General features: G+C 36.7%; 1 protein-coding gene across 2 annotated transcripts in view; it reads right to left on the bottom strand.

The window, feature by feature from the left end:
• POLB (DNA polymerase beta) overlaps positions 1–24881 on the bottom strand; it is a 30238-nt gene that overhangs the window by 902 nt on the left and 4455 nt on the right. The window contains exons 4-13 of one of the 2 annotated variants that reach the window (XM_047091409.1): positions 22210–22284; positions 20796–20854; positions 18309–18358; positions 16346–16397; positions 14684–14738; positions 14514–14586; positions 9288–9358; positions 8084–8170; positions 1252–1316; positions 605–744 (exon numbers count right to left, since the gene is read on the bottom strand). In XM_047091409.1, the coding sequence (XP_046947365.1) occupies positions 605–744; positions 1252–1316; positions 8084–8170; positions 9288–9358; positions 14514–14586; positions 14684–14738; positions 16346–16397; positions 18309–18358; positions 20796–20854; positions 22210–22284 (727 nt within the window). The remainder of the gene's footprint in view (positions 1–604; positions 745–1251; positions 1317–8083; positions 8171–9287; positions 9359–14513; positions 14587–14683; positions 14739–16345; positions 16398–18308; positions 18359–20795; positions 20855–22209; positions 22285–24881) is intronic. The other variant, XM_047091410.1, reaches the window with a different exon arrangement.

Genomic DNA, 24881 nt, shown 5'->3' with positions numbered 1-24881 from the left:
TCCAACATGTAGCTCGAACCCACAACTCTGAGTAAGAATTGCACACTCCACTGACTGAACCAGCCAGGTGCCCCTAAACTTCTTTTGTTATTTAAAAATCTTTTTTAAAGTAAGCTCTACGCCCAATGTGGGGTATGAACTCACGACCCTGACATCAAGAGTTGCATGCTCTACCGACTGAGCCAGCTAGGCGCCCCAACTCTTTAAACTTTAAAAGGCAAGTGGCCAAAGCTACCAAGCTTGGCCTGATACTAAAAGCAATGATACCTGGGTACTTCAGAAGTCTCAGAGATACATTAAAAACAAACAAACCCACTTTAAACCAGTAAGATTTTTTTTTTTGCTGACCATCACATTAATACATTCTAATAGAGCTAGAAATAACTTTGGCCATCATGGGCTTCAAATGAGGGCTTGATAGCATGTATGGATTAAAGACCCTTTTGTTGCCTGAGGGACTCATAATACAAAGAAACTACAATTAACTGGCATAATTACTTAAAGGCTTTTTTGAGGAACCAAAGTTGCTAAACCAAAATATATCTGAAAATAACTTTCTCTCCAGATGACTGGGATTATCTCTAATGCACACACAAATACCCACCAGTGACTCCCAAGGGACGGATTGTGTATTCATTGATTGTGAAGCCCTTTTCTAGGGCATGAGCTCTCATATTCTTATTGAAAATATCACTCCCAGTGAAATAGAGAACACCACAGTAATACTGATCCTTGGGTATCAACCTAAAATAAATAAATAAACAAATCTTTGACCACACATTTCAAATCTAGCAAAAATAGGACTCTTATAATCAATAAGGCACAAAACACCTAAAATAAGTGTTTGTGGTTTAATAACCTAAGGAGGAGACTATCATTAGGTAGACTGTTCAAATTCCTCCGACGTTGCAGTTAGTCTAGGTTTCAGTAAACTATGCTCTGGCAAGCGGTGTGGAGAAACGAAAAGCAGTATCACTTATTACAACCAACGTTCCTCCGGCAGGAAACTACTTTTGAGTTGTGGAAGGCATCATGGTGAGATGCAAATCTAGGGAAAATAGATTAGATTCTGTAGACAGTCGTTATTCTTTACATATTTTCAGGCTGCACACTGTCTATAGCAGGAACATACAGCCCTTCAGAATGAAAAGGGGTTCTAGACATTTATATGAATTCCAAGATATACAGAAGACAAAGGAAAGAGAAAAGAAGGGAAAATTTAATAGGTCAGCAACAAATTTTGAGTAATACCTTATATCAATTCTCCTGTGTGGATACTCCTTTTCATCATTTTTACTGGGAAGCTGGCAAACACCCTAAAATGGATATTTCAAAGAATGCTTAAAGACGTTTTCAAACTTCAGGCTTAATTTCAGTATTATGATGTTAAATGTGAGGTTTCTGCTTTAAGTGCAAGCAGTTTTAGAATTCTCAGCACTTTTAGGGATGCCTGGATGGCTCAGTTGGTTAAGCTACCGACTTCAGCTCAGGTCATGATCTCGTGGTCCCTGGGTTCGAGCCTCACGTCGGGCTCTGTGTTGACAGCTCAGAGCCTGGAGCCTGCTTCGGATTCTGTCTCTTTCTTTCTCTGCCCCTCCCCCACTCACACTCTCTCTCAAAAATAAATAAACCTTAAAAAAAAAAAGAATTTTAAGCACTTTTAGTTGGATTTTCTATGTGCTGTCTATTGCTACTTTCCTATTATACTTTGTGGCAAATAAAGAAGTACATGGAACAGCAGGCAAAGATTCTAGGTATGAGGATTTGGCCTTCATAGGATTCTAAACGAGAAGCTAACCAGGGAAAGCATCAAACATGAAAGACACAGACCAAAACAGATAAAAGCAATTTGGAAGAAACAATCACTATTCGGGGAGAACACAAAGAGCTATGAGTAGTATTCTCAGATTACAGAAAATATTCCATCCATGAAGTAGGGGCAGAATACCACAGAAAACAGAACGCTTAAGGAAAAGGTTTCAACAAAATTTAAAATATGATAGCAGAAGTAGAATTTAAAACTGAGGAAACCTCCCAGAAATTAGAAAAGACAGATGAAAAATAAGAAAAATTTAAAAGAAAGTTAGAGGATCATTTTCCTCCTCTACAGGTGAGTTTTCATTATACCTCTACAGTTTTTAGACAAACGTTATCAAAGTCTATTTAGTAATCTTTTCCTTTTCTAGAAAAATGGACCAAAATTCTGGACTGGGGAACAACCCATAAATATGTAAAAAGAGCTACAAACATCAGAAATTTCAAATTAAATGTTTCAAATGTCACATTCTAAGAAAAGTACACATGTGGCAGGCTTCTGGTCCTAAAGAACAGTTGACTAAGTATACATGTCACTAAAAGCTATATACTTTTTCACTCAGTAACACGGACAAATTACAATCTAGAATCTAAAATGGGTATTTTCTTTCGCTGTTCCTATGGCTGAAAGATTAAATGAAACCTGTTTATCTTCAAAATATGAAAGCTACCTTCTTAGACATTAACAAGTTCTAACTGAACCTTCAAATGGATCAGCAATGCTTTCCATCTGGAATTACCATGAGGTATTACCTTGCGGATATGGATGTTTGGGTGCCACAGGCAATGATCTTGCGGTTTGTCACATCAGTAATAGGATTTCATCTAATGGCTTTGTTCCTTTCCTCAAAGGCTCATTTTATTTCCTGCACTTTTTCTGAAGTGCTAATGTTAAAGAATTTCTCTGTATTACTGTAAATTCTTTATTAGATTGAGTGGATTAGTTTTGTTTGGCATTTCAGTTGGGTAGCTTCATGCCTAGTCGTCTGAAATAAAGCCTCTTTCATTTCCCCAGGGGACTCAAGGGATCTTCTATTGTCCCTTGAATCCTTATAGTAGATATTTCACAGGAAATCATCCCAGGCCAAACTTGCACAAAATGCTAAAATCTGAATGGTAGTCATTATATAAAGCAAACAGGCATCTAAATGCAGGAGAATTTTTTTTTTTCTTCCAAATGTCATTTTATTCACAGGAAGAATAACTCAATTATCTAAAGATCATGGCTTTACAAGAAGATCTGGAATATTAACCCTGGCTTTCCTGAGGCTTGGTGACTATTAGTTTAAAGGAATTCATGCTTGGGGCGCCTGGGTGGCGCAGTCGGTTAAGCGTCCGACTTCAGCCAGGTCACGATCTCGCGGTCCGGGAGTTCGAGCCCCGCGTCAGGCTCTGGGCTGATGGCTCAGAGCCTGGAGCCTGTTTCCGATTCTGTGTCTCCCTCTCTCCCTGCCCCTCCCCCGATCATGCTCTGTCTCTCTCTGTCCCAAAAATAAATAAAAATGTTAAAAAAAAAAAAAATAAAGGAATTCATGCTTTGAAGAGAACTTGAAAAAGACATGAATGGTCATATCTTTAAAATTATTTAGTCAGTTGTTACAGAAACAAGAGATTTTGAAATCAACTGTATATGGAATGAGAATAGTTTATTTCACTTTGCTGTTGTTTTTATTTGTTTTGTTTTTTTGGTTGTTTATTTATTTTTAATTTAATTTTTTTTTAATTTACATCCAAATTAGTTAGCATATAGTACAACAATGATTTTAGGGGTAGATTCCTTAATGCTCTTTACCCATTTAGCCCATCCCCCCTCCCACAACCCCTCCAACAACCCTCAGTTTGTTCTCCGTATTTATGAGTCTCTTCTGTTTTGTCCCCCTCCCTGTTTTTATATTATTTTTGTTTCCCTTATGTTCATCTGTTTTGTCTCTTAAAGTCCTCATGTAAGTGAAGTCATATAATATTTGTCTTTCTCTGACTAATATCACTTAGCATAATACCCTCTAGTTCCATCCATGTAGTTGTAAATGGCAAGATTTCATTCTTTTTGATTGCCAAATAATACTTCATTGTATATATATATATACATATATTATTGAATATATTATTCATATATTCATATTCATATATTATATGAATATATGAATGTATATTCATATATTGAATAATATATTCATATATTACTATATACAATATATTATTCAGTATATATACACATCTTCTTTATCCATTCATCCATCTATTGACATTAACTTTGGCTATTGTTGATAGTGCTGGTATAAACGTTCGACAACAGCACACCTGTATCCCTTGGATAAACACCTAGCAGTGCAATTGCTGGGTCGTAGGGCAGTTCTATTTTTAGTTTTTTTGAGGAACCTCCATACTGTTTTCCAGAGTGGCTGCACCAGCTTGCATTCCCATGTTGTTGTTTTTTTTTTTAAAGTAAGCTCTACGCCCAACATAGGGCTTGAACTCATGACCCTGAGATCAAGAGTCACATGCTCTAAAGACTGTGCCAGCCAGGCACCCAGGTTTATTCCATTTTCTAAGGTGACTGTTTTTCAGCCAATTTCCTTTCAGAAACTTAAAAGATCTCAGCTTCTTTGACTATCTTTGCTGAAGCTCATGCACTCAGGGTAACTGCTCTGACTCCTGCCGAGCTCTCTGCTTGGCTGACTCCCTTACCTCAAGTCCTCTTTCAAGTCTCCTCTTCTCAAAGGGGCTGCTTCTGACCATCCTATTCAATGCTGTTTCCCACATGCCCATCTCCCCATACCCTCCTTTTCTTTTTTTTTTTTTAATTTTTTTTTTTCAACGTTTATTTATTTTTGGGACAGAGAGAGACAGAGCATGAACGGGGGAGGGGCAGAGAGAGAGGGAGACACAGAATCGGAAGCAGGCTCCAGGCTCTGAGCCATCAGCCCAGAGCCTGACGCGGGGCTCGAACTCACGGACTGCGAGATCGTGACCTGGCTGAAGTCGGACGCTTAACCGACTGCGCCACCCAGGCGCCCCTCTTTTTTTTAAAATAGTACTTATTATCTTAACCTAACACATGATTTACCTCTTTATTATGGTCATGGTGTTTTTTTTTTAATTTATTTTTTTAATGTTTATTTAGTTTTGAGAAAGAGACAGAGTGTGAGTGGTGGCGGGCAGACAGACAGGGAGACACAGAATCTGAAGCAGGCTCCAGCCTCTGAGTTGTCAGTACAGAGCCCGACATGGGGCTTGAATCCATGAACTGTGAGATCATGACCTGACGCTTAACCGAGACACCCAGGTGCCCCTATTATGGTCATGTAAACCATCACTCCCTTCCCACATCGTTCCAACTATAAATTCTCCTGAAATTCAGATACATCCCAGGAGATGTACTGAAAAGTGGTAGATGCTTAATGTATATTTGTTGAACTGACTGAACACACCTTTCTCATCCTATTGGCACTCATTCTCCCTGTTTTGTTCTCTCATATCACCATCCTCTCTCACTTTCTGTCCCTCTTTTTGTTTCCCAATTTAATCCCTACCAGATCGCTCTCCTCTACTGATCTGTTTCCAAACAGAAATACTGTATCTATATTATATCACATCATACTATATTAGTGTAACACTTTGTACTACTCTTTTGAAGATTCACTCTATGAAGATAGTTGTACAAACCCTTCAGTGTCCATGTATGTTACTTAATTTGATCTGTATAACTGTCATTTGACACAGCACAAGTGCATCATTTTATAGGTAAAAATATTAAGGCCTTACAGAGGTAAAGCAACTTGCCTAATGTCACACGATCCATTAGTCACGGAGCCAGAGTAAGATTTTAGAGCTTCTGTATATTCCTCCACAATGCAACATACCAACACACACCCTTTTCTTTGCAATAAGGTACCAATTACCCCTTATTGCCTCCACAATAAATTGACTTGAAAGCTAACCTGGATTGCTCCTCATCCTACCACATACCAATTATAAATGTCAAACAGCAGGCTCACACATGGCATTTTTTTTAAGCTTCAGAGAATATATGAGCTACATGTACAGAATCCAAACTTTATACACAAACCATCCACTAAGATGGATTCCTATGTCACAACACAAAGACCTCAGTTTCTTGCTCAAACTATAAAAACAAACAAAAAACCAACTTTATTATTATGTTCACCTGTTTTCTTTTGGAAAATAGATTTGGGGAATTCTCTTTTTGACAATAACTATATACATGCTGTTAGGACTATGACTGAGAGAATGGGAAGGCAAGATGGAGTGAAGGTTTCCAGCCTTGTCCTAGGATTGGTGAGTGGCCCTAGTCTTTCAAGCATCACATGTGCAATAAGGTCTGAACCAGCCTGGTTTGTAGCAGTCACTGGAATTTGGCTGACAGACAAAGGTCTTCTCTTCTATGACTGAGCACTTACTGGGGTAACCCAATTCCACCACTGCCAGCAACGCTTTATGTTTACATACACGTGGCTACCCACCTTTCCTTTTTAGGTTATACCCAGCCCACCAGTTTATAATTTTTCTTTGTATTCTTGCTAGCTGGATTACTAGCCTCTGTTGGTGTTGCTTCTGGATCTCTGTTTGAGCACAGCAGAATACTGTTCAGACTGCAAAAAAAATGTTCCTGCTATTGCATTGCATAAACACCTTCCTGGTCGCTAACTCTGAAAAGAGCAGGTGTGCTTCCCCAGTTGAAGTCCTAGGGCCTTTCACAGAGATGACTAGAGGAGGTAGAGAGTTAGGCCAGAAGGGGTCCCCAGAATATCCCCAGGTATACCAGGACACTTTCCTACAATGAAAAAAAAAAAATTCAACTTGTCTACCACATGTTATTTTTAGGATTTTATCTGATTGAATGCTCTTTAAATGTAAGATTATTTTACACAGATTTATTTTTTACGCAGATTCATTCTGGTGAATATAATCAATTTCAATTTAAAAGGGATGTTCCTAGAGCATATATAAACCCTATTTTTAATAACATCTCACATGTCTATATTTCTGGGCATAGAGTAAAAGCTCCAAATCAAACAGATTTGGGAGAACAGCTCATAGATTTAATTCCTAAAGATTTGACTAGAATTTTATTTTTACCTTTCCCAAAGTTCTTTTGAAACATTATAAAATGTGACCAACTTTGGCAACAGTTTCATAGCCCAATAAAATCATCCTGTTGAATTTAATGACATGATTTTCTGTGTGTCTGATTAAATATACACAACATAAAGTTTACCATTTTAACCATTTTTAAGTTTGAAGTTCTATAGCATTAAGTATATTCATACTGTTGTATAACTATCACCACCATCCGCCTCCAGAACTTCTTCACGTTCCCCAACTGAAACTCTGGGTCTGTTAAATACTAACTCCATATTCCCCTTCCCCACAGGTCCCTGGCGAGCACTGTTCTACTTTTTGAAGGACACGATGTTTCAATGATCTATCTCAACCATCTTATCCTACTTTTGGCTAAAACCACTGTCAAATTATGCAATGAGACTCTTTCTAGTATTAGCATTTCCGCTCCCCAAAAGCACAATCTCTTTCCATTTCAGGCATATGACTTGGGAAAAGGGGACACGGAAAAAAGGAGTTTTAAGGTATGTATTTAAGTGAGCAGCAGAACAAAGGTAACCCTTTATTACTTTAGTCCTAGATTTCTACTTGCGTTCCTGTCGGTTTTTTACACAGAGATATTTATTAACCTCTTCTTAATTCATTTGCCATTTGTCTTGAATCTTCAAAGTTTAATTGCCTGGAACTCTACAGGATTTTAATAATTCATCATGATGGGTTTCACCGTGAAAATCTCTATTAACTCCTCTGCTTATCATGCTGCATAACATGTTTGTATCACATGCCCTAATTTCTTCTCTTTCTTTGGTGTTGTAATAGATTAATACTCTTCAGACAATTCTAATCTCACTTACTGAAGAATTCCAAGTCTGAGAATATGAGAACATTTGCTATTTTAGAGAAAAACTTATGATGCATTGAAGTCATTATAGAAATTTTAATAAAAGCAGATTATGCCTAATTATGTATTCCAGTAGCTCAGATTAGTTACAAGTGGAGAATTTAAAACAAAAGTCTTTACTAAAATATTCTGAGATTAGCATCTTATTAATTCTTCTCTAAACTCTCATGGATATCCTATTTGTTGACTCTAATACTAACAATACTGAGAGTCACACACTCAGAATGGTTACTGAACAGTTTCCAAGATTTTTGTTCAGTAGTGTTAACTCAAACAAGTACTTACCATGAACTTGGTTTCACCTTTTGACAGAGTATCTGTAATAAAATGGACCTTCTGTAACTGCTCCACAACACGATGTAACAGCTTTGGCTATAGAAACATAAATAGGAAAAAAGAAAAATAATTACTCTTTTATAGCCAGAAAACATTTTTTAAGATGAGTTTTCTAATTATCTATGGAGAAATGCCTAGCTTTCCTTTAAGTACTTTCTTCTTCTAACACAAAACTCATTTATCAAATGAAACATATTTTTAGAAACCATCATTTTTCACCAATATCATTGATACTCCCAAACATCATTTGGGTTCGTCTGTTTCATTAAATCAAAAAGTTAGCTGCTTCATCTTTAAAAGGTATATATTCCAAGGGCACCTGGGTGGCTCAGTCAGTTAAGCGTCTGACTTCAACTCAGGTCATGATCTCACACTCTGTGAGTTCAAGCCCTGTGCTGACAGCTCAGAGCCTGGAGCCTGCTTTGGATTCTGTGTCTCCTTCTCTCTCTGCCCCTCTGCCTCTCATGCTCTGTCTTTCTCTCTCAAAAATAAACAAACATTAAATAATTTTTTTTTAAAAAAGAATATATTCCAAAAACAAAAATGTTTTGCCTTCATGGGTTTTTCTAACAGGGATCAAGTTTCTTAATATAACATTTTTTAGTAGAAAAATATTCTCTTAATGAAAACCTGAATATTATAGTGGATATTTCTAAAATATCCATGATAGGCAATAAATAATTCTGGAAATGTTGTACTAAGTTTCTTTTTTGAAAATTAGACTGTCCCCCCCACCCCCAGTTCCTTGCAGAAAAACACTATTGTGTATCCCTTTCAACCACTTACTTTGCCTTTCACAGATGTCAATCAGTACAGAGCACTTCAACTGACTTTTCAAAAAGATTAAAGCAAAAATTCATTCTGAAATATCCAACTATCATTTAGAAAATGATTATTTAGGAGTGCCTGTGGGGCTCAGTCGGTTAAGTGTCCAACTCTTCATCTCAGTTCAGGTCATGATCTCACAGGTGTGAGATCGACACCCATGCTGGGCTCTGCACTGGGTATGGAGCCTGCTTGAGATTCTCTCTCTCCTCCCTCTGCCCCTCCCCTGCTTGCACACACACACATGCTCTCTCTCTCAAAAAAAAAAAAAGAAAATGATATTTACTGTTGTGTAAGACAGCATATTTGACTATAAATTCTGCAGTACCTGTTTAGTTGATTCAGAGGTAAAGCTTGGATGGGTGAGAAGGACATCCATGTCACCACTGGACTCTGCACCTACGATAACAAAAAATATGTATGGAATTCCCTATGTGAATTTATAAATTAGCAGGCAAAAACAAAACCAAAGAGATGTCACACTGAGGAGCTTTACTTCTTGTAGACTAACTATATTTCACTGCACTTCATATTCAGAATTAGTTAAAAGATTTCAATTTTCTGTCCAACTGTTCAGGTATACTAATATAAACTGCAGAATCTGGGATAACAACAGTGATTGGCATTAAATGTGCATTACATACACTTGGTGAGTTTAATGTACTAAAAATGCACCTAGGGGCACCTGGGTAGCTCAGTCAGTTAAGTGTCTGACTTCAGCTCAGGTCATGATCTCACGGTTCGTGAGTTCAAGCCCTGCATCAGGCTCTGTGCTGACAGCTGGGAGCCTGGAGCCTGCTTCGGATTCTGTGTCTCCCTCCATCTCTGCCTCTCCCCCACCTGTGCTCTGTCTCTCTCTCAAAAATAAATAAATGTTAAAAACAAAAAATTAAAACAAAATGCACCTAAATACTCAATAATGAATAAAAACAATATTGAAAGACTTTTTTCCAAAAAAGATATACAGATGGCCAACAGACACATGAAAAGATGCTCATCATCACTCATCATCAGGGAAACTAAAATCAAAAGAACAATGAGATTATCACCTCACACCTGTCAGAATGGCTAAAATCAAAAACACAAAAAACAGTGTTGGCGAGGAGGTGGAGAAAAAGGAACCCTCATGTACTGTTGGTAGGAATGTAAACTGGTGTAGCCACTGTGGAAGACAGTATAGATGTTTCTCAAAAAATTAAAAATCAAATTACCATATGATCCAGTAATTCCACTAATAGGTATTTACCCAAAGAAAATAAAGATACTACTTCAAAAACATACATGCACCCCTATGTTTACTGCAACATTATTTACAATAGCTAAGACATGGAAGCAATGAAGTGTCCAGCAATAGATGACCCAAGTGTTCACTGATAGATGAATAGATAAAGAAGATGTGGTCTAGGGGCGCCCGGGTGGCTCAGTTGGTTAAGCGTCCGACTTCGGCTCAGGTCATGATCTCGCGGTTTGTGGGTTCGAGCCCCATATCAGGCTCTGTACTGACAGCTTAGAGCCTGGAACCTGCTTCAGATTCTGTGTCTTCCTCTCTCTCTGCCCCTCCTCCACTTGTGATCTGTCTCTCTCTGTCTCTCAAAAATGAATAAATGTAAAAAAAAAAAAACAATTTAAATTTCTGGGGCACCTGGGTGGCTTAGTTGGTTAGGCGACTGACTTTTGACTCAGGTCATGGTCTCACAGTTTGTGAGTTCGAGCCCTGCATCAGGCACTGTGCTGACAGCTCAGAGCCTGGAGCCTACTTCAGATTCTGTGTCTCCCCCTCTCTCTACCCTTCCCCTGCTCACGCTCTGTGTCTCTCTGTCTCTCAATAATAAACGTTAAAAAAATTTTTTTTAAAAAGAAGATGTGGTCGGGGCACTTGGGTGGTCCAGTTGGTTAAGCATCCGACTTTGGCTCAGGTCATGATCTCCCGGTTTGTGGGTTGGAGCCCCGCATCAGGCTCTGTGCTGACAGCTCAGAGCCTGGAGCCTGTTTCGGATTCTGTGTCTCCTCCTCTCTGCCACCCCCTCCCCCATGCTCATGCTCTGTCTCTGTCTCTCAATAATAAATAAATGTTTTATTTAAATTTTAAAAAAATTTAAAAAAATTTTATAAAGAAATAAAATAAAATAAAAATAAAAAGAAGATGTGGTCTATATATACAATGGAATATTATTCAGCATAAAAAAAAGAATGAATCTTGCCATTTGTGACAATATGGATGGATGTAGAGTGTATTATGCTAAGTGAAATAAGTCAGTCAGAGAAAGATAAATACCATACAATTTCACTCATGTGTGGAATTTAAGAAACCAAACACATGAACAAAGAAAAAATGAGACAAACCTAAAAACAGACTCTTAAATATAGAGAACAAACTGGTGGTTCCCAGAGGTGAGGTGAGGTAGGTGAGGGGATGGGTGAAATAGGTGAAGGGGATTAAGAGTACTTATCATGATGAGCACTGAGTAATGCACAGAATAGTTGAACCATTATATTGTATACCTGAAAACAACTATATGTTAATTAGTAAATCCTCATTATGAAAAAAGCTTTAAAATACAACTATGAACACTATATATCTAAAAACCTCAAATTAAACAATATGTTCTAACTCTGTAAAGGCTAATCAGAAAATCCATTTCAACTCTCACGACTCAATTCATTTAATGAATATTAGTAAAAATTACTATTATGTATCATGGATAAGAATATAGCACTTTATAATGACTTAGGTTTTTATTTTGACCCCCACTCTACAACCACATAACTTTAGAAAGGTTACATACAGTTATTTATACTTTCTTTTGTTATAAAACTATAAAAGTTTGTGTTCCTTTCAATGGATTTTCATTTTAAATGTCTTTTGTTTCAATATTACAAATGTGGACTGTATATTCCTTTAGACCTCAGTTTCTCTGTCTATAAACTACTAAAAACTACTCTATTGGCCATTGTACAACTAAGAATAATATGTAAAAGCATCTAGAATAGTGCCTGCCGCACAGTTGGCATAAAATAATACTGTTTATCTCCTTTCTTTGCATTTTTGTAAGTACAATATATGCAAAACATACTTTTGGTCACTGAAGATATGGCAGTGTCTCTGGACCACCACTTTATGCATCAATAATCTTTAACCAGATATTTAAACATAAAGAAGACTAGACTCATTGTGTGCTGTTTCCAGGACATTCAAGGAAGCTATTTTAAGAAAGAAAATTTTGTCTTCTTTTCTTCTCATTTCTCTTAAAAGTTGTGTCTTTTACCATCAACCTACTACCCAAAATGTATTACTCTATCCATTTAAAAAACAAAACAATTACTTTAGCATAAAAAGGGAAATAACCCAAGAGTCTATTAACAAAGGACCAAATAAATAAAGTATGAAACACCAACATAACCAAATGTTATGAAGCTATAAAAAAGAACAGGGTTGCCTGGGTGGGTCAGTTGGTTGGTTAAGCGTCCAACTTCGGCTCAGGTCCTGATCTCATGGGTTATGAGTTAGAGACCCGCACCCGGCTCTCTGCTGATAGCTCAGAGCCTAGAGCCTGCTTTGGATTCTGTGTCTTCCCCTCTCTCTGACCCTCCCCCGCTCACACACTGTGTCTGTCTCTCAATAATAAATAAATGTTAAAAAAAAAATAAAAAAGAATAAACATGCTCTCTATATACTGATGTGGAAAAGATCTCCAAGATATGTTTTTATTAAGAAGTAAGGTACATACCGTGTATATACTATATTACTTTTGTGAAAGAAAGGGGGAGGAGGACAGCAAGAAAGTGTATTCATTAGGTAAAGACAATGTGGTATGAGTACACAATGGAATGTTACTCAGTCCTAAAAAAGAATGAGATCTTGTCATTTTTGACAGTATGGATGGACCTAGAGAGTATTATGCTAAGTGAAATAAGTCAGAGAAAGATAAATACCATATGATTCATTTATATGTGGAATCTAAAAAACAAAACAAACTGCAAACAACACAGAAACAGACTTATAAATACAGAGAACTGGTAGCTGCCAGAGGTAGGGCTAAGTGGGGGGATGGATAAAATAGGTGAAAGCGATTAGGAAGTAAAAATTTCCAGTCATAAAAGAAGTCATGGAGATGAAAAGTACAGCATAGTTAACACAGTCAGTATTGTATTAACAGTGTATGGTGAGAGATGGTAACTACACTTATTGTGGTGAGCACCGTGTAGTGTACAGAATTGTCACCACTATGTTGTACACCTGAAACTAATATAACATTGTATGTCAACTATACTTCAATAACAAAAAGATTTTAAATAAATAAAAAAACAAAACGGGAAAAAAGGATATATATTTACATTCATTTATATTTACTTGTAAAACCACTGAAAGAACACACAGGAAAGTGGTCATTAATGGGACAGTGGTGGGAGGGAGTGGAAAGAGTGAACTAGGACAGGGTAGAAGGGAAACTTCTTAGTGTATACCTTTTTTATATTAAAGCATGCAACCATATGATCTACTCAATAAAAGCAAAACTAAAATAGAAATACTGAAATCCAGAAAGGCTGTCATCTTCAACTGAGCATGCATTTGGCCTGCTGTGTATCCAAGTCTGTGTTCTGAAAATACAGATTCTAAGGCCCCACCTAAAAAGATTCTTATTTAATAGGTTTGTAGCAGGGTACAACAATGTGTACTTTTCTTTTTAAACTTTCTAGGTATTTCTGATGCACAGAAAAACTCAAACAACTGGTTAACTTTAATCCTCTCATTTTGCAAATATGGAAAAGGGGATGTGAAGAGACAGACAGTAGATTTGGCCTCAGGGCCCAAGTCTTTTGGTCCCAGTCCCATGTTCTTTCTACTTGTCAACAATTATTGATGTGGCACTTTCCTCTCCCAGCTCCAGATTCTTAAAGCAGCTACCCTGAGAATTTGTGGTAGCTCATTACCTACTGCTTAAGCAATACTCCAAAGGTGGCCAGGGATTCAGTCAGATAACTATTCCAAAAGTTTTAAATCAAGTTTTGGTATTACAATTTTTAAAGTTAATATTTTAAAATTTATATTACCCTTCCATATTCTGAGCCAGTAAGAAACCAGGATTCTCTTGGTTCCCACTTTGCTCACATTCACATAGAATGAGATCATCTGAAGGACCTGGTTGTTGTGAGAACTGGTTTGGAACTAGTGCTTCAGAGACAGTATTTTTAGATTCGTTACAGAAAACTTAGAAAATAAAAAAAGTTAAAAAAAAAAACACCACCACCTTCCCACAGCTTTACTAGCATGTAGTCAATTGCTCCTAGGCTCTTAATATATATAAAATTATTTTATAAAATTTGTTAAAGCTAGTCATTAAAATATCATCCTATAATAAAATAAGGATGAATCTTCTCTAATTTTTAATACATATTCCTATCTATAAACAAATAAACTTAGATAATACTCGACTGGATCTTAGTATATCTATAAAGTAACACAAATTACATCTCTTTGTTCCATTTTTTTTGGTATACATTAGGCAATTATAATATCAAGGCATGAATAACCTAAGATCAGGAAGTATGTTACCTCTTCTGAAACTGCCACAGACTGTAGCAATGTATTCAGAATCCACTTTTTTAACTTCATTTAGTACAATATCCTAATAGAAAAAAAATTAAGTCAGTATTCTAAAAATGGCTTTTCAACAAGTGACATTGTCAATTCTAATCAAAGAATACAATTCAGCACACGCTTACTTGCATTTGTAACATCTCTTCACGAGGAATTCTTTTCTCAAAGTCCTCAAAATATCTATAAAGACAGAATAAGTAGACAAACGATTTTTGTGAAATTTAAATCTTCTTAAAAAATAAACTGCCTACCATATCAAGTGTCCTTATCCCAGTACATCATTCAAAAATCAAGACTAGCACTTAGTAAGAAGATAACAGTAAAAATGGGGGGTAAGGGTAAGTTTGTTTCTTAACTTAGACTAAAATTTTTAAGTGTCATTCTTTATGCTATTCCAGATACTCCATCTAAACTTCTTTTAAATAAACTTCACATTCCTATACCAAGAGTAAGTAAATATATTTAAATAAACTTTACATTTCCTATACCAAGAGGAAGTTAGTATATTTCCAAAGTGGACTGCTCCCTCCACTTTGTGTATAAGTCACGGGGTTACAGTTTATTGCTCTTAAATCCTGAAAAATTATCATATTTTAAAACATTATCCTATGAATCCAGATAACATTATGCTATGTGAAAGTAGGCATTCACAAAAGATCACATATTGTATGATTTCATTTATATGAAACGACCAGAAAAGGCAAATCTATACTGACAGAAAGTATATTAATGGTTGTCAGAAGAGGGGGTGGGGGTATAGTGGGGGTGGGGGGTGGGTGGAGAGAGAGGGGCAGGTAGAGAGAAATGGGGAGTAAATGCCAATAGGTATGGGTTCTTTTTGGGATATAACAAAGATGTTCTAAAATCAACTGTCGTTATGGTTGCACAATTCCATGGATATACTAAAAACCACTGAACTGTATACTTTATAAAAGGATGAATTGTATGGTATCTGAATTATATTTCAATAAAGCTGTTACAAAAATATCTCAGTATGAAATAACATCTAAAACTGATAAAGCACCTGCTCAAAACCACCTCTCACAACAACCAAGTTCTTCAGAAGATCTCTGTTGAGTAAATGCAAGGAAAGGGAGGACTACACCATCCTGGTTTCTGACCGGCTCAGAGTCTTAGAAGAGCAGTGTGAGTTTAGAGGATTATGGTGAGGCATCAACAGGGCTAACCTGCCAACAAGACTACGTAAGACAGGAAGTGATACCTGCTTATGTACTATGCATTACAAAAGGGATTCCAGATTGTATCCAGCACACAAAATAATTACTGATGCTGATATACAACATTCCTACACCATTATTTAGGTCTTTGGGTTTTTATCTTTTTCTTTTTTTAATTTAGCATTCCATACTCACGTCCTAGCTTCTTGGGCAGACTCTAAACTTCTTAAGAGCTACACTGATCCTGTTTATAACCTTACCTGAGACCTGACACAATGCTTTCTACAATAGTTAAGCACAAAATAAACACCTGCTAACTGACTGATGCACTCAGTCCTATGTATTTTAAGAGGAAGTTCCTCCCTGAAGTCAAGAGCATGAGGGAAATACTCAACACAAGAAAGCAAACTAGAAGGCAATAACAAGATGTGTGAAAACAGGCATATTCTCTACAAAAGCTGCAACAAATCTTAGTATTCCTGAAATAGAAAAATGATTGTGTTTAGCTAAGTTTGAAGAATTATTATGGTGTATGGAAGAAGAATGGCTATAAAAAAATTTTACTTTTACATCTTAAGTGTCAAAATAAAAGAAAATTTGCTATCTTACTTCAGCCCAATTCGCTGATGATGGTTCAACTTATCTTCATGTTTCCTGAGATCTGTATAGAAGACATATAAAGTTGAGGTGCTAATTTAAACATTCTTGGGAAAAAAGTCGCTAAATTTAGTGATCCTTTTTACAAAGAACTACCAGGAAAATACACTGAAGTGACTTTGAAAAGATAAAAAAATTCTGATATTAAGAACTAGATAAAAGTTTCTTCAAATCAATGTAGTAAAATCTAACAGTTGATTTCATGATTTTTATTTACTGAATCAAAATTTCAATTATAGTTACACAGAATAATAGATTAAACATGCCAGGATCATACCACACTTCACTGACTATAGCAAAAAGCAGCCTTATAAGAACCTATATTGCTTAATTTATGGTTCATAGCAGCAATAGCCACAACTTCTGAATGTTTTAGGACTACGTTAGTTTATATTGCCCATTTGTTCATTTACTCCTTCATTCAACTAGTATTTATTGAGTAGTAACTTGTATAGGCACTGTGGCTGAAATCCTGTTGAAAGGAAAAGTGTTATCTTCATTATTTTGATTAAAAAGCTGTCACATCATATCTGAAATCTAGAAGTGATGTTCCTTCACTGGGCATAAGTACAGGAGTAAGCCTTGTTAAAGAAACAGCAAGATAAGTATGCTTCCAAAGCAATTTCTACAGTCACCCTTATATTCACAAACATAGATTCTCTCTGGAGATACAAAATGGAGAAAAATAAAAATCTTTATAATACACGGATCACTTAATATTGGTCATAGTTCTGTGTACATAGTAAACACTGAAAATGCAATGGAACTAATGAATTTATAATATGTAAGGATATAGATGTTGACAGTTATATTACATATCTGTGAATTGTGAAATACTGTAAAAACCATTATAGCTGATCTCTGACACTCCCAAGGGATGCAACTTCTGTTTAAAAACAAATTCTTGACCCCTTTAACCAATATTTCACTCAGATAAACCAAATATGCCACAGACAGAAGAGCCCAAACCCTCTCTGAGATGCAGATATAGTAGAGTTCATTCTCTTGCTATGTGACTCACACAAATTCTTAACTTTGCAGTATTACTAATTAATCATGCCTCTTGAGAGTCAGTTACCACTTTTAAGTACTTACTACATACCAAGAACTGTGCACTAAGTGCTTTTCATACATTACTGCTTTAAATCATATGAGGTAGAAATTATGATAGCATTTTGCAGCTAAGAAACCAAAGCACCATGATCATCCATTCTAATAAAGTGGTGGAGAATGGATTCAAACCCAGGTTCATCTCTAGAACCTGTCCACCTAACCATTTCGGTTGCTTGCAGATAGTTGAATCCACAAATAGTAAACCCCAAATGCTGTAATAAATCTATACTGTATACTGTACATGCATACTATAATAAATATACTGTAATAAATCTATCTATATATAGTATATACCCTTTAAAAAGCATGAAGAAATAAATTATATTCAAAGGATTACTATACTAGGTTTAAGGACTATGTTTATAATTACTTGATTTAGGCTCTATTTTTATCACTTCTTTGAAATCAAAAATTCCTTCAGTAAGTATTGCAAGCCTCTTACAGAATTTTTCTCCATGTATATCACTTTGCTTTTAAGGCTGAATGTGTAGGATTCTGTTGTCTAAAATTTCACTAGAGAAACAAAAGGCAATTTAAATTGTTTCAAAATCTACAAATGAAATCACAGCATTTAAATAAAGAAGCCATTTCCTCTTCTTCTGAGTAATAAACCTAAACAAGTTTAATATAGGAATAAAAGCTCTACTTTACATCTACTCTCTGCTATAGAGTTAAAATGAAAGTCTTACCATTCCTATTTACTAGTTGAGAAAAGGTTTTTCAAGTTCTAGTTCGCTAGAGCATTAACCATCCTTCAGGAGCATATGTGACCTGGGACTGGTGACCTATTGTACATACTCACCTTCTAATGTTTTAATCCCTTCATCTACAAACTTCCTTGCAGCAGATGGGCTACAAAAAAAGAAAAGCATTATCTAAATATCAAGTGAAACTCAGGACCCCTTAATAACAAATAACCAAGTATGTCTTCTCTTGTCAAACATGAAGAGTTACTGTGGAGCTAAACAAGACCTGTTAAAATGTGGTGTGATTTTATCCAAAGAGAAGAATTCCTGAAGTCTCAATCTAGGAAGACAACCATGAACCTGGATATGAAACAGACATCCAAGCAGCTAGGTGCTATAGTACACATATACCTTATTCATCAGACAGACATACAAACAAGAAAACAGTTCTTTCATTCAAACGATTAACTGAGGGCCTATTATGTGCCAGATACTCTTCTAGGTGCTGAAAATACAGCAAGAATAAGACAAATAAGCACCTTGGTCTTACCTACCTACTTACATTCCAGTGGGGAGACAGAGAAAATAAATAGGTATATAAACAAATTTTTAAAGTATCAGGTAAATGAATTAAAATACGGAAAAGTGACGAGTGGCTGGGTCCTACTTTAGATTGGGTAGCAAAGGAAGGTCTCTGAAATGGTATTTAAACTAAAATTTTATGACAAAGAGTATTTGTAGAGACACAGAAACAGATATTCATAGCAGAAAGGCAATATGGCACATAACAAGTAGAACTGAATTGGGAGTCCGGAAACATGGGTTCTAATTCTGACTTTGCCAGTTACCCCACCTGCAATATTCAGTGTTTTTCCCTAGAAAAAGAAGATAATAATAACACAGACGCTCTTTAGAACAACTTCTAATACTTTAGAAAGGCCCGAAGTCCCTGAGGAGTCATGTTCATTTTCAGTACTAAGTTTAAGAATTTAACATATTTTACAATAACTTTCATCAAAATGTGGCTATTTAAAGGAACAATCACATATCTAAAAGAATGCCTCATTCCATAAAGATGCGACTTAAGCAAAGCAGTATAGCCTTAGTGGTTTTTTTGTTTTTTTAACATTTATTCATTTTTGAAAGGCAGAGAGAGACAGAGCGCGAACAGGGGAGGGGCAGAGAGAGAGAGGGAGACACAGAAACAGTAGCAGGCTCCAGGCTCCGAGCTATCAGCACAGAGCCCGATGTGGGGCTCGAACTTATGGACTGCGAGATCATGACCTGAGCCGAAGTCGGCCACTTAACCGATTGAGCCACCCAGGCGCCCCTGTTTGTTTTTAAGATTTTAGTTTTTAGGGGAGCCTGGGTGACTCAGTTGGGTAAGCATCCAACTTCAGCTCAGGTCATGATCTCCCAGTTTGTGAGTTTGAGCCTTGCGTCAGGTTCTGTGCTGACAGCTCAGAGCCTGGAGCCTGCTTTGGATTCTGTGTCTCCCTCTCTCTGCTCCTCCCCTACTCATGCTCTGTCTCTCTCTCAAAAATAAATGTTAAACAAAAATTAAAACAAACAAACAAAAAGATCTTAGATTTTAAAGACCGGCATATCTTGACATTTGCAAAAATGTGGCCGGAACTACAGTGTATTATGCTAAGTGAAATAAGTCAGGCAGAGAAAGACAAATACCATATGATTTCACTTGTGGAATTCAAGAAACACAATATTAACATAGGGGAAGGGAAGGAAAAGTAAGATAAAAACAAAAAGGGAAGCAAACCATAAGAAACTCTTAAAGACAGAGAACAAACTAAGGGTTGCTGGAGGTGGGTGGGGAATGGGCTAAATGGGTGATGGACATTAAGGAGGGCACTTGGGATGAGTGCTGGGTGTTATATGTACGTGATGAATCACTGAGTTCTACTCCTGAAACCAATACTATACTTTGTTAACTAACTTGGATTTAAATAAATAAATAAATATTTTATTTTTTAAGTAATCTCTACACCCAATGTGGGGCTCAAACTCACACCTTGAGATGAAGAGTCACATGCTCCACCAAGTGAGCCAGCCAAGTGCCCCACAACCTTAATGTTTTAATGTTAATCTTTATGTTGTCAAGAAGTGTCAAAGAAGCCCCCTTTGGTGCTAACTCAAATTTTAAGATAGAGATTCCTTCATTAAAAAATGCTTGGATGCTTGTCCCAAATTTATAAGGTACTATGTTAGGTGCTATGGAAAAAACTTTAAATGCTTAAGATAAATATCATGCTCAGAGAGGCAAAAGAGGCATAATCTGGAGGGAGTGATAAGATGTACACAGAGCAAGTGTAGGTGGAGGTTAGAAGAAGGAGATTATATCTGACTGGGGAATCAAACTGGTTTTATGAAGGAGGTAACACTTGCCTTGGATGGACTTTGAAAGCAGAGGTAGTACCTGAAGAACCAGCCTCAGACATATAAGATATGGAAGAGTGAACTATATGGACAAAGACACAGAGATGGCAAGGTACAGGTTTTGAAGGGAAACAGAATATACTTATTCTGTCTTACATAAAAAATAAAACCAACCCTACTACTGTGTCTACTTGAAAAATACTTCTTACCCGATGCCACTAACTCGAGTCAGGAAATTGATAGATGAACTCGTATCATCCTGCCGAATCTTTAAGAAAAAAAAAAAGTCTAATAATGATTTTGGAATGCTCTGAGGACTCAAATGATCTTATTGGAAATATACCAGTCTGCTAAGAGACCTGAGGAGCCATTTACATTTGTTTGTAAAACCATACAAAAGTATTCACAAATAACCTCAGTGGTTATAGATGAATAACAAAGCAAATGAAGATATTTCATCTCTCATTTATCCAATACTTTTAAAAGGCTTATTCATAAAAGACCATAAGTGGTATAGTTACTATCACCAGGGTGAAATAAAATCATAAAAATGCTTTAAAGAGCTTAAGAATAGAAATTCTAAAATATAACAATCTTTTATCAAAGTTTATAACCTACCTTCTGAATGATACGAGGAGCTAATTGTAATACAGCTGCTAACAGTCTCTTAAAGGACATATAGAAAGGGGCACCTGGGTGGCTCAGTTGGTTAAGTGTCCAACTTCGGCTCAGGTGATGATCTCACGAGTCATGATTTTGAGCCCTGCGTTGGGCTTTGTGCTGACAGCTCAGAGCCTGGAGCTTGCTTTGGATTCTGTGTCTTCCTCTCTCTCTGCCCCTCCCCTGCTTGTGCTCTGTTTCTCTGCTCTCTCTCAAAAATAAGTAAATATTAAAAATAAAAACATTTTTGTGAGAAAGAGAGAAACAGAACATGAGTGGGGGAGAAGTGAGAGGGAGAGAGGGAGACACAGAATCCAAAGCAAGCTCCAGGCTGAGCTGTCAGCACAGAGCCCAACGTGGGGCTCGAACTCACGAACTGCGAGATCATGACCTGAGCCAAAGTCAGATGCCCAAAGACAGCCACCCAGGCACCCCAAAAAACATATTTTTTAAAAATAAAGGACACATAAAATAAGTGAACAATTATGATTTTAGGGGAACGATATTCAAATTAAAAAAATAGACCACTTAAAGCCATAAACTCCACTCCTCTCTTTTTCTTCTCCATCTCACCAGGTGAATGACATCACCCTGCAATGATGCTATATGATAGTTGCCCTAAAGACAGACACTAGAGGGGCACCTGGTGGCTCAGTCCATTAAGTGTCCAAATCTTGATTTCAGCTCAGGTCATAATCTCACAAATAGTGAGACTGAGCCCTGCATTGGACTCTAATAGCATGGAGTGCTATTAGCACTAATATAGCACTAAATTAACACTAATTAGCACTAAATATTAGTGCTAATATGCTAATAGCATGGAGTCTGCTTGGGATTTTCTCTCTCCCTCTCTCTCTGTCCCTCCCCCACTCGTGCTTGCTCTCCTTCTCTTGAAATAAAAAAACACTAAAAAAAAAAAAAGCATACACTATAATCAAATAAGCAAACAAGTTAAAATTTTACCTTTTCCAGCTTACGCAATTTTCCAGTCGCTAAAAATTCATCAATCTTTTCAGCAATTTTTGTTCCTACACCAGGCTAATAGAAAATTAAAAATATAAAACTCATATAAATATAATGCTTACCAAATCACTCAAAGATAAAGTAAAAAATGGGAAATGAAAAAAATGATCATCACATGACCAGTTTTAAAACCAAGGACACAGAAAATTGAGTCATGGTGAAAATATATTCTCCCAACAAAATCCTTAAATGACTGACAAAAGAGAAGTCCTAATAAAACAATTCTAAACGACTTATTTTTTAAACTGATTTTTGTTGTAGAAAAGAGAAATAGAATTGCAAAAAGAAAAATATTAAAATCACTTGCTAATTTCATCACCCTGAAAATTAAAATAAATTGTAATCTCATCACCTAACATCTGCTACATAGCCTTCTCTGCTTATACACATAAGCAGAGTTACATGTGCATATATGTGCATATATATATATATATATACACACACACACACAGTTTTCTTACAAAAACAGAATCATACTGCTTTGTATTTTAACTTAAAAACATCATGAACAAATCTCCATATCAATATATAAATACAACATCAGTATCTTTAATGGCTGCATAGTATATCACTGTACGAATGTATCATAATTTACTTAACAAATACCCTACAGGTAAACATTTAGATAGTTCACAAACTTTGATATAACCATGTCATGAATTTCCTCTAGAGCAGAGGTTCTTAAGCTTTTATACACATTATCATCACCTTGGGGATGCGGTAAAACACAGAAAGCCAATCTCACCCTAGAGTTTCTGACTTAAAAGGTCCCATTTCTTCCCTTCCCTTCCCTTCTCTCCCCTTCCCTTTCTTTCCTTCCTTCCTTCCTTCCTTCCTTCCTTCCTTCCTTCCTTCCTCCCTCCCTCCCTCCCTTTCTTTCTTTTCTTTCCCCTTCCTTCCTTCCTTCCTTCCTTCCTTCCTTCCTTCCTTCCTTCCTTCCTTCCTTCTTTTTAAAGTAAACTCTACATCTAACGTGGGGCTTGAACTCACAACCCTGACACGCTCTACCAACTAAGTCAGCCAGCTCCCCCAGTAGGTTGCATTTCTAACAAGTTCCCAGGTAGTGATGCTGCTGCTGGTCTACGTACCACACTGAGAACCACTGCTCTAGAACTGTATAGTTCAACACGGTAGCCACCAGCCACATGAGACGATCTAAGTTTACATGATTAAAATGAAAAAATGCAATCCCTGAGTCACATTAGCCACACTTCAAGAGCTCACTAGCCAAATGCAGCTCATGGTTATTGTGATGGACAGCACGGCTCTAGAACATAAGCCCCATGAGAGCAGAGATCCTGTCTTTTTACTGCTTCACCTGAAGCACCAGGAGAATACGTGGCATACAGGTGCAGAACGAATGATGCTTATATACATCTATCTCTACTGGTTTCCTCAGGATAAATTCCTCAAAGTAAAATTGTTGAGACAAAGGAGATAGGCATTTTGCCAACATTCTGCCAAATTATCCTTCAGGAAAGCTGTAAATAACCAAGATTTCCATCATTAGTAACTGTATGTCTTTTTCCACATCTTTATCCATACTGTATATTATATTTGATAGTTTGATAACACCATACAGCATCTTGTTTTAATTTGCAACTCTGATTACTGGTCAAGTTGAACACTTTTTTCATGTTTTTTTCCTTTTTATTTTTTCCCTTTAAATAAGTTTTTACAGTAGTTACAGGTTCATGGCAAAATTGATCGCTAAGTACGGAGTTCCCGCATACCCTCAGCCCACACACACACATAGCCTCCACAACTATCAACATCCCCCACCACAACACTACCTTTATTATAACTGATGAACCTACATTGAAACATCATCATCAAAGCCCACAGTTTACATTAGTGCTCACTGTTGGTGGTATTGGTCCTTTTAAGTTAAATGTTCAAGTGCACAACATGTGTGCCAGTTATTTCCTATTGTCTCTTAGCCCTATGTATACCCTTCCATATTCTTGATTTATTTAATGCTTAATAAGTGTTCCAGGACTACTGAACACATATTCAAGTTCTGAAAACAGCAATTACCAGATAGAAATGAACAAGATTTAGGAAGCAGAACAGACTAGAAAATGGAAACTGCTCAGGTTTCTCATTTTCTTTATCAGAAGACACATACTGACCTGAAGCAATTTAAGCCTAGGCTATTTCCTATACCTAACATTAAGGATTAAGAGGCAAACATTCATTCTGGAAATATCAGACTTCTAGAATTATTGAGAAGCACTCATATGTGCCAAAGAGTAGGTTGGTGATTTTTAATATAATAGTGGAAAGGAATAATGATGTGATATTCATATTTTCTATCTAATGTTTATTTTTTTGAGAGAGCACGCACGAACACACGCATAAGTGGGGGAGGGAGAGAGAGACAGAATCTGAAGCAAGCTCCAGGCTCTGAGCTGTCAGCACAGAGCCTGACACAGGGCTTGAACTCATGAACCATGAGATCATGACCTGAGCTGAAGTCAGACACTTAACCAAATGAGCCACCCAGGCGCCCCTATGTGATTTTCATATTAAGTCCAGTCTCATGTAAAAGGAATTTTGGATACTTTTGTGGGGTTTCTTTTTAGAGATATACCATAAGCTCAGATTTGGGA

The sequence above is a fragment of the Lynx rufus genome, unplaced genomic scaffold, assembly GCF_022079265.1.
Source record: "Lynx rufus isolate CCGP_SWC_20201006 ecotype Redwood Valley unplaced genomic scaffold, mLynRuf1.p SCAF_3, whole genome shotgun sequence".
In the NCBI taxonomy this organism is placed as follows: domain Eukaryota; kingdom Metazoa; phylum Chordata; class Mammalia; order Carnivora; family Felidae; genus Lynx; species Lynx rufus.
Note: the sequence above shows the minus strand (reverse complement) of the source record. Positions and strands in the feature narration are given on the sequence as shown.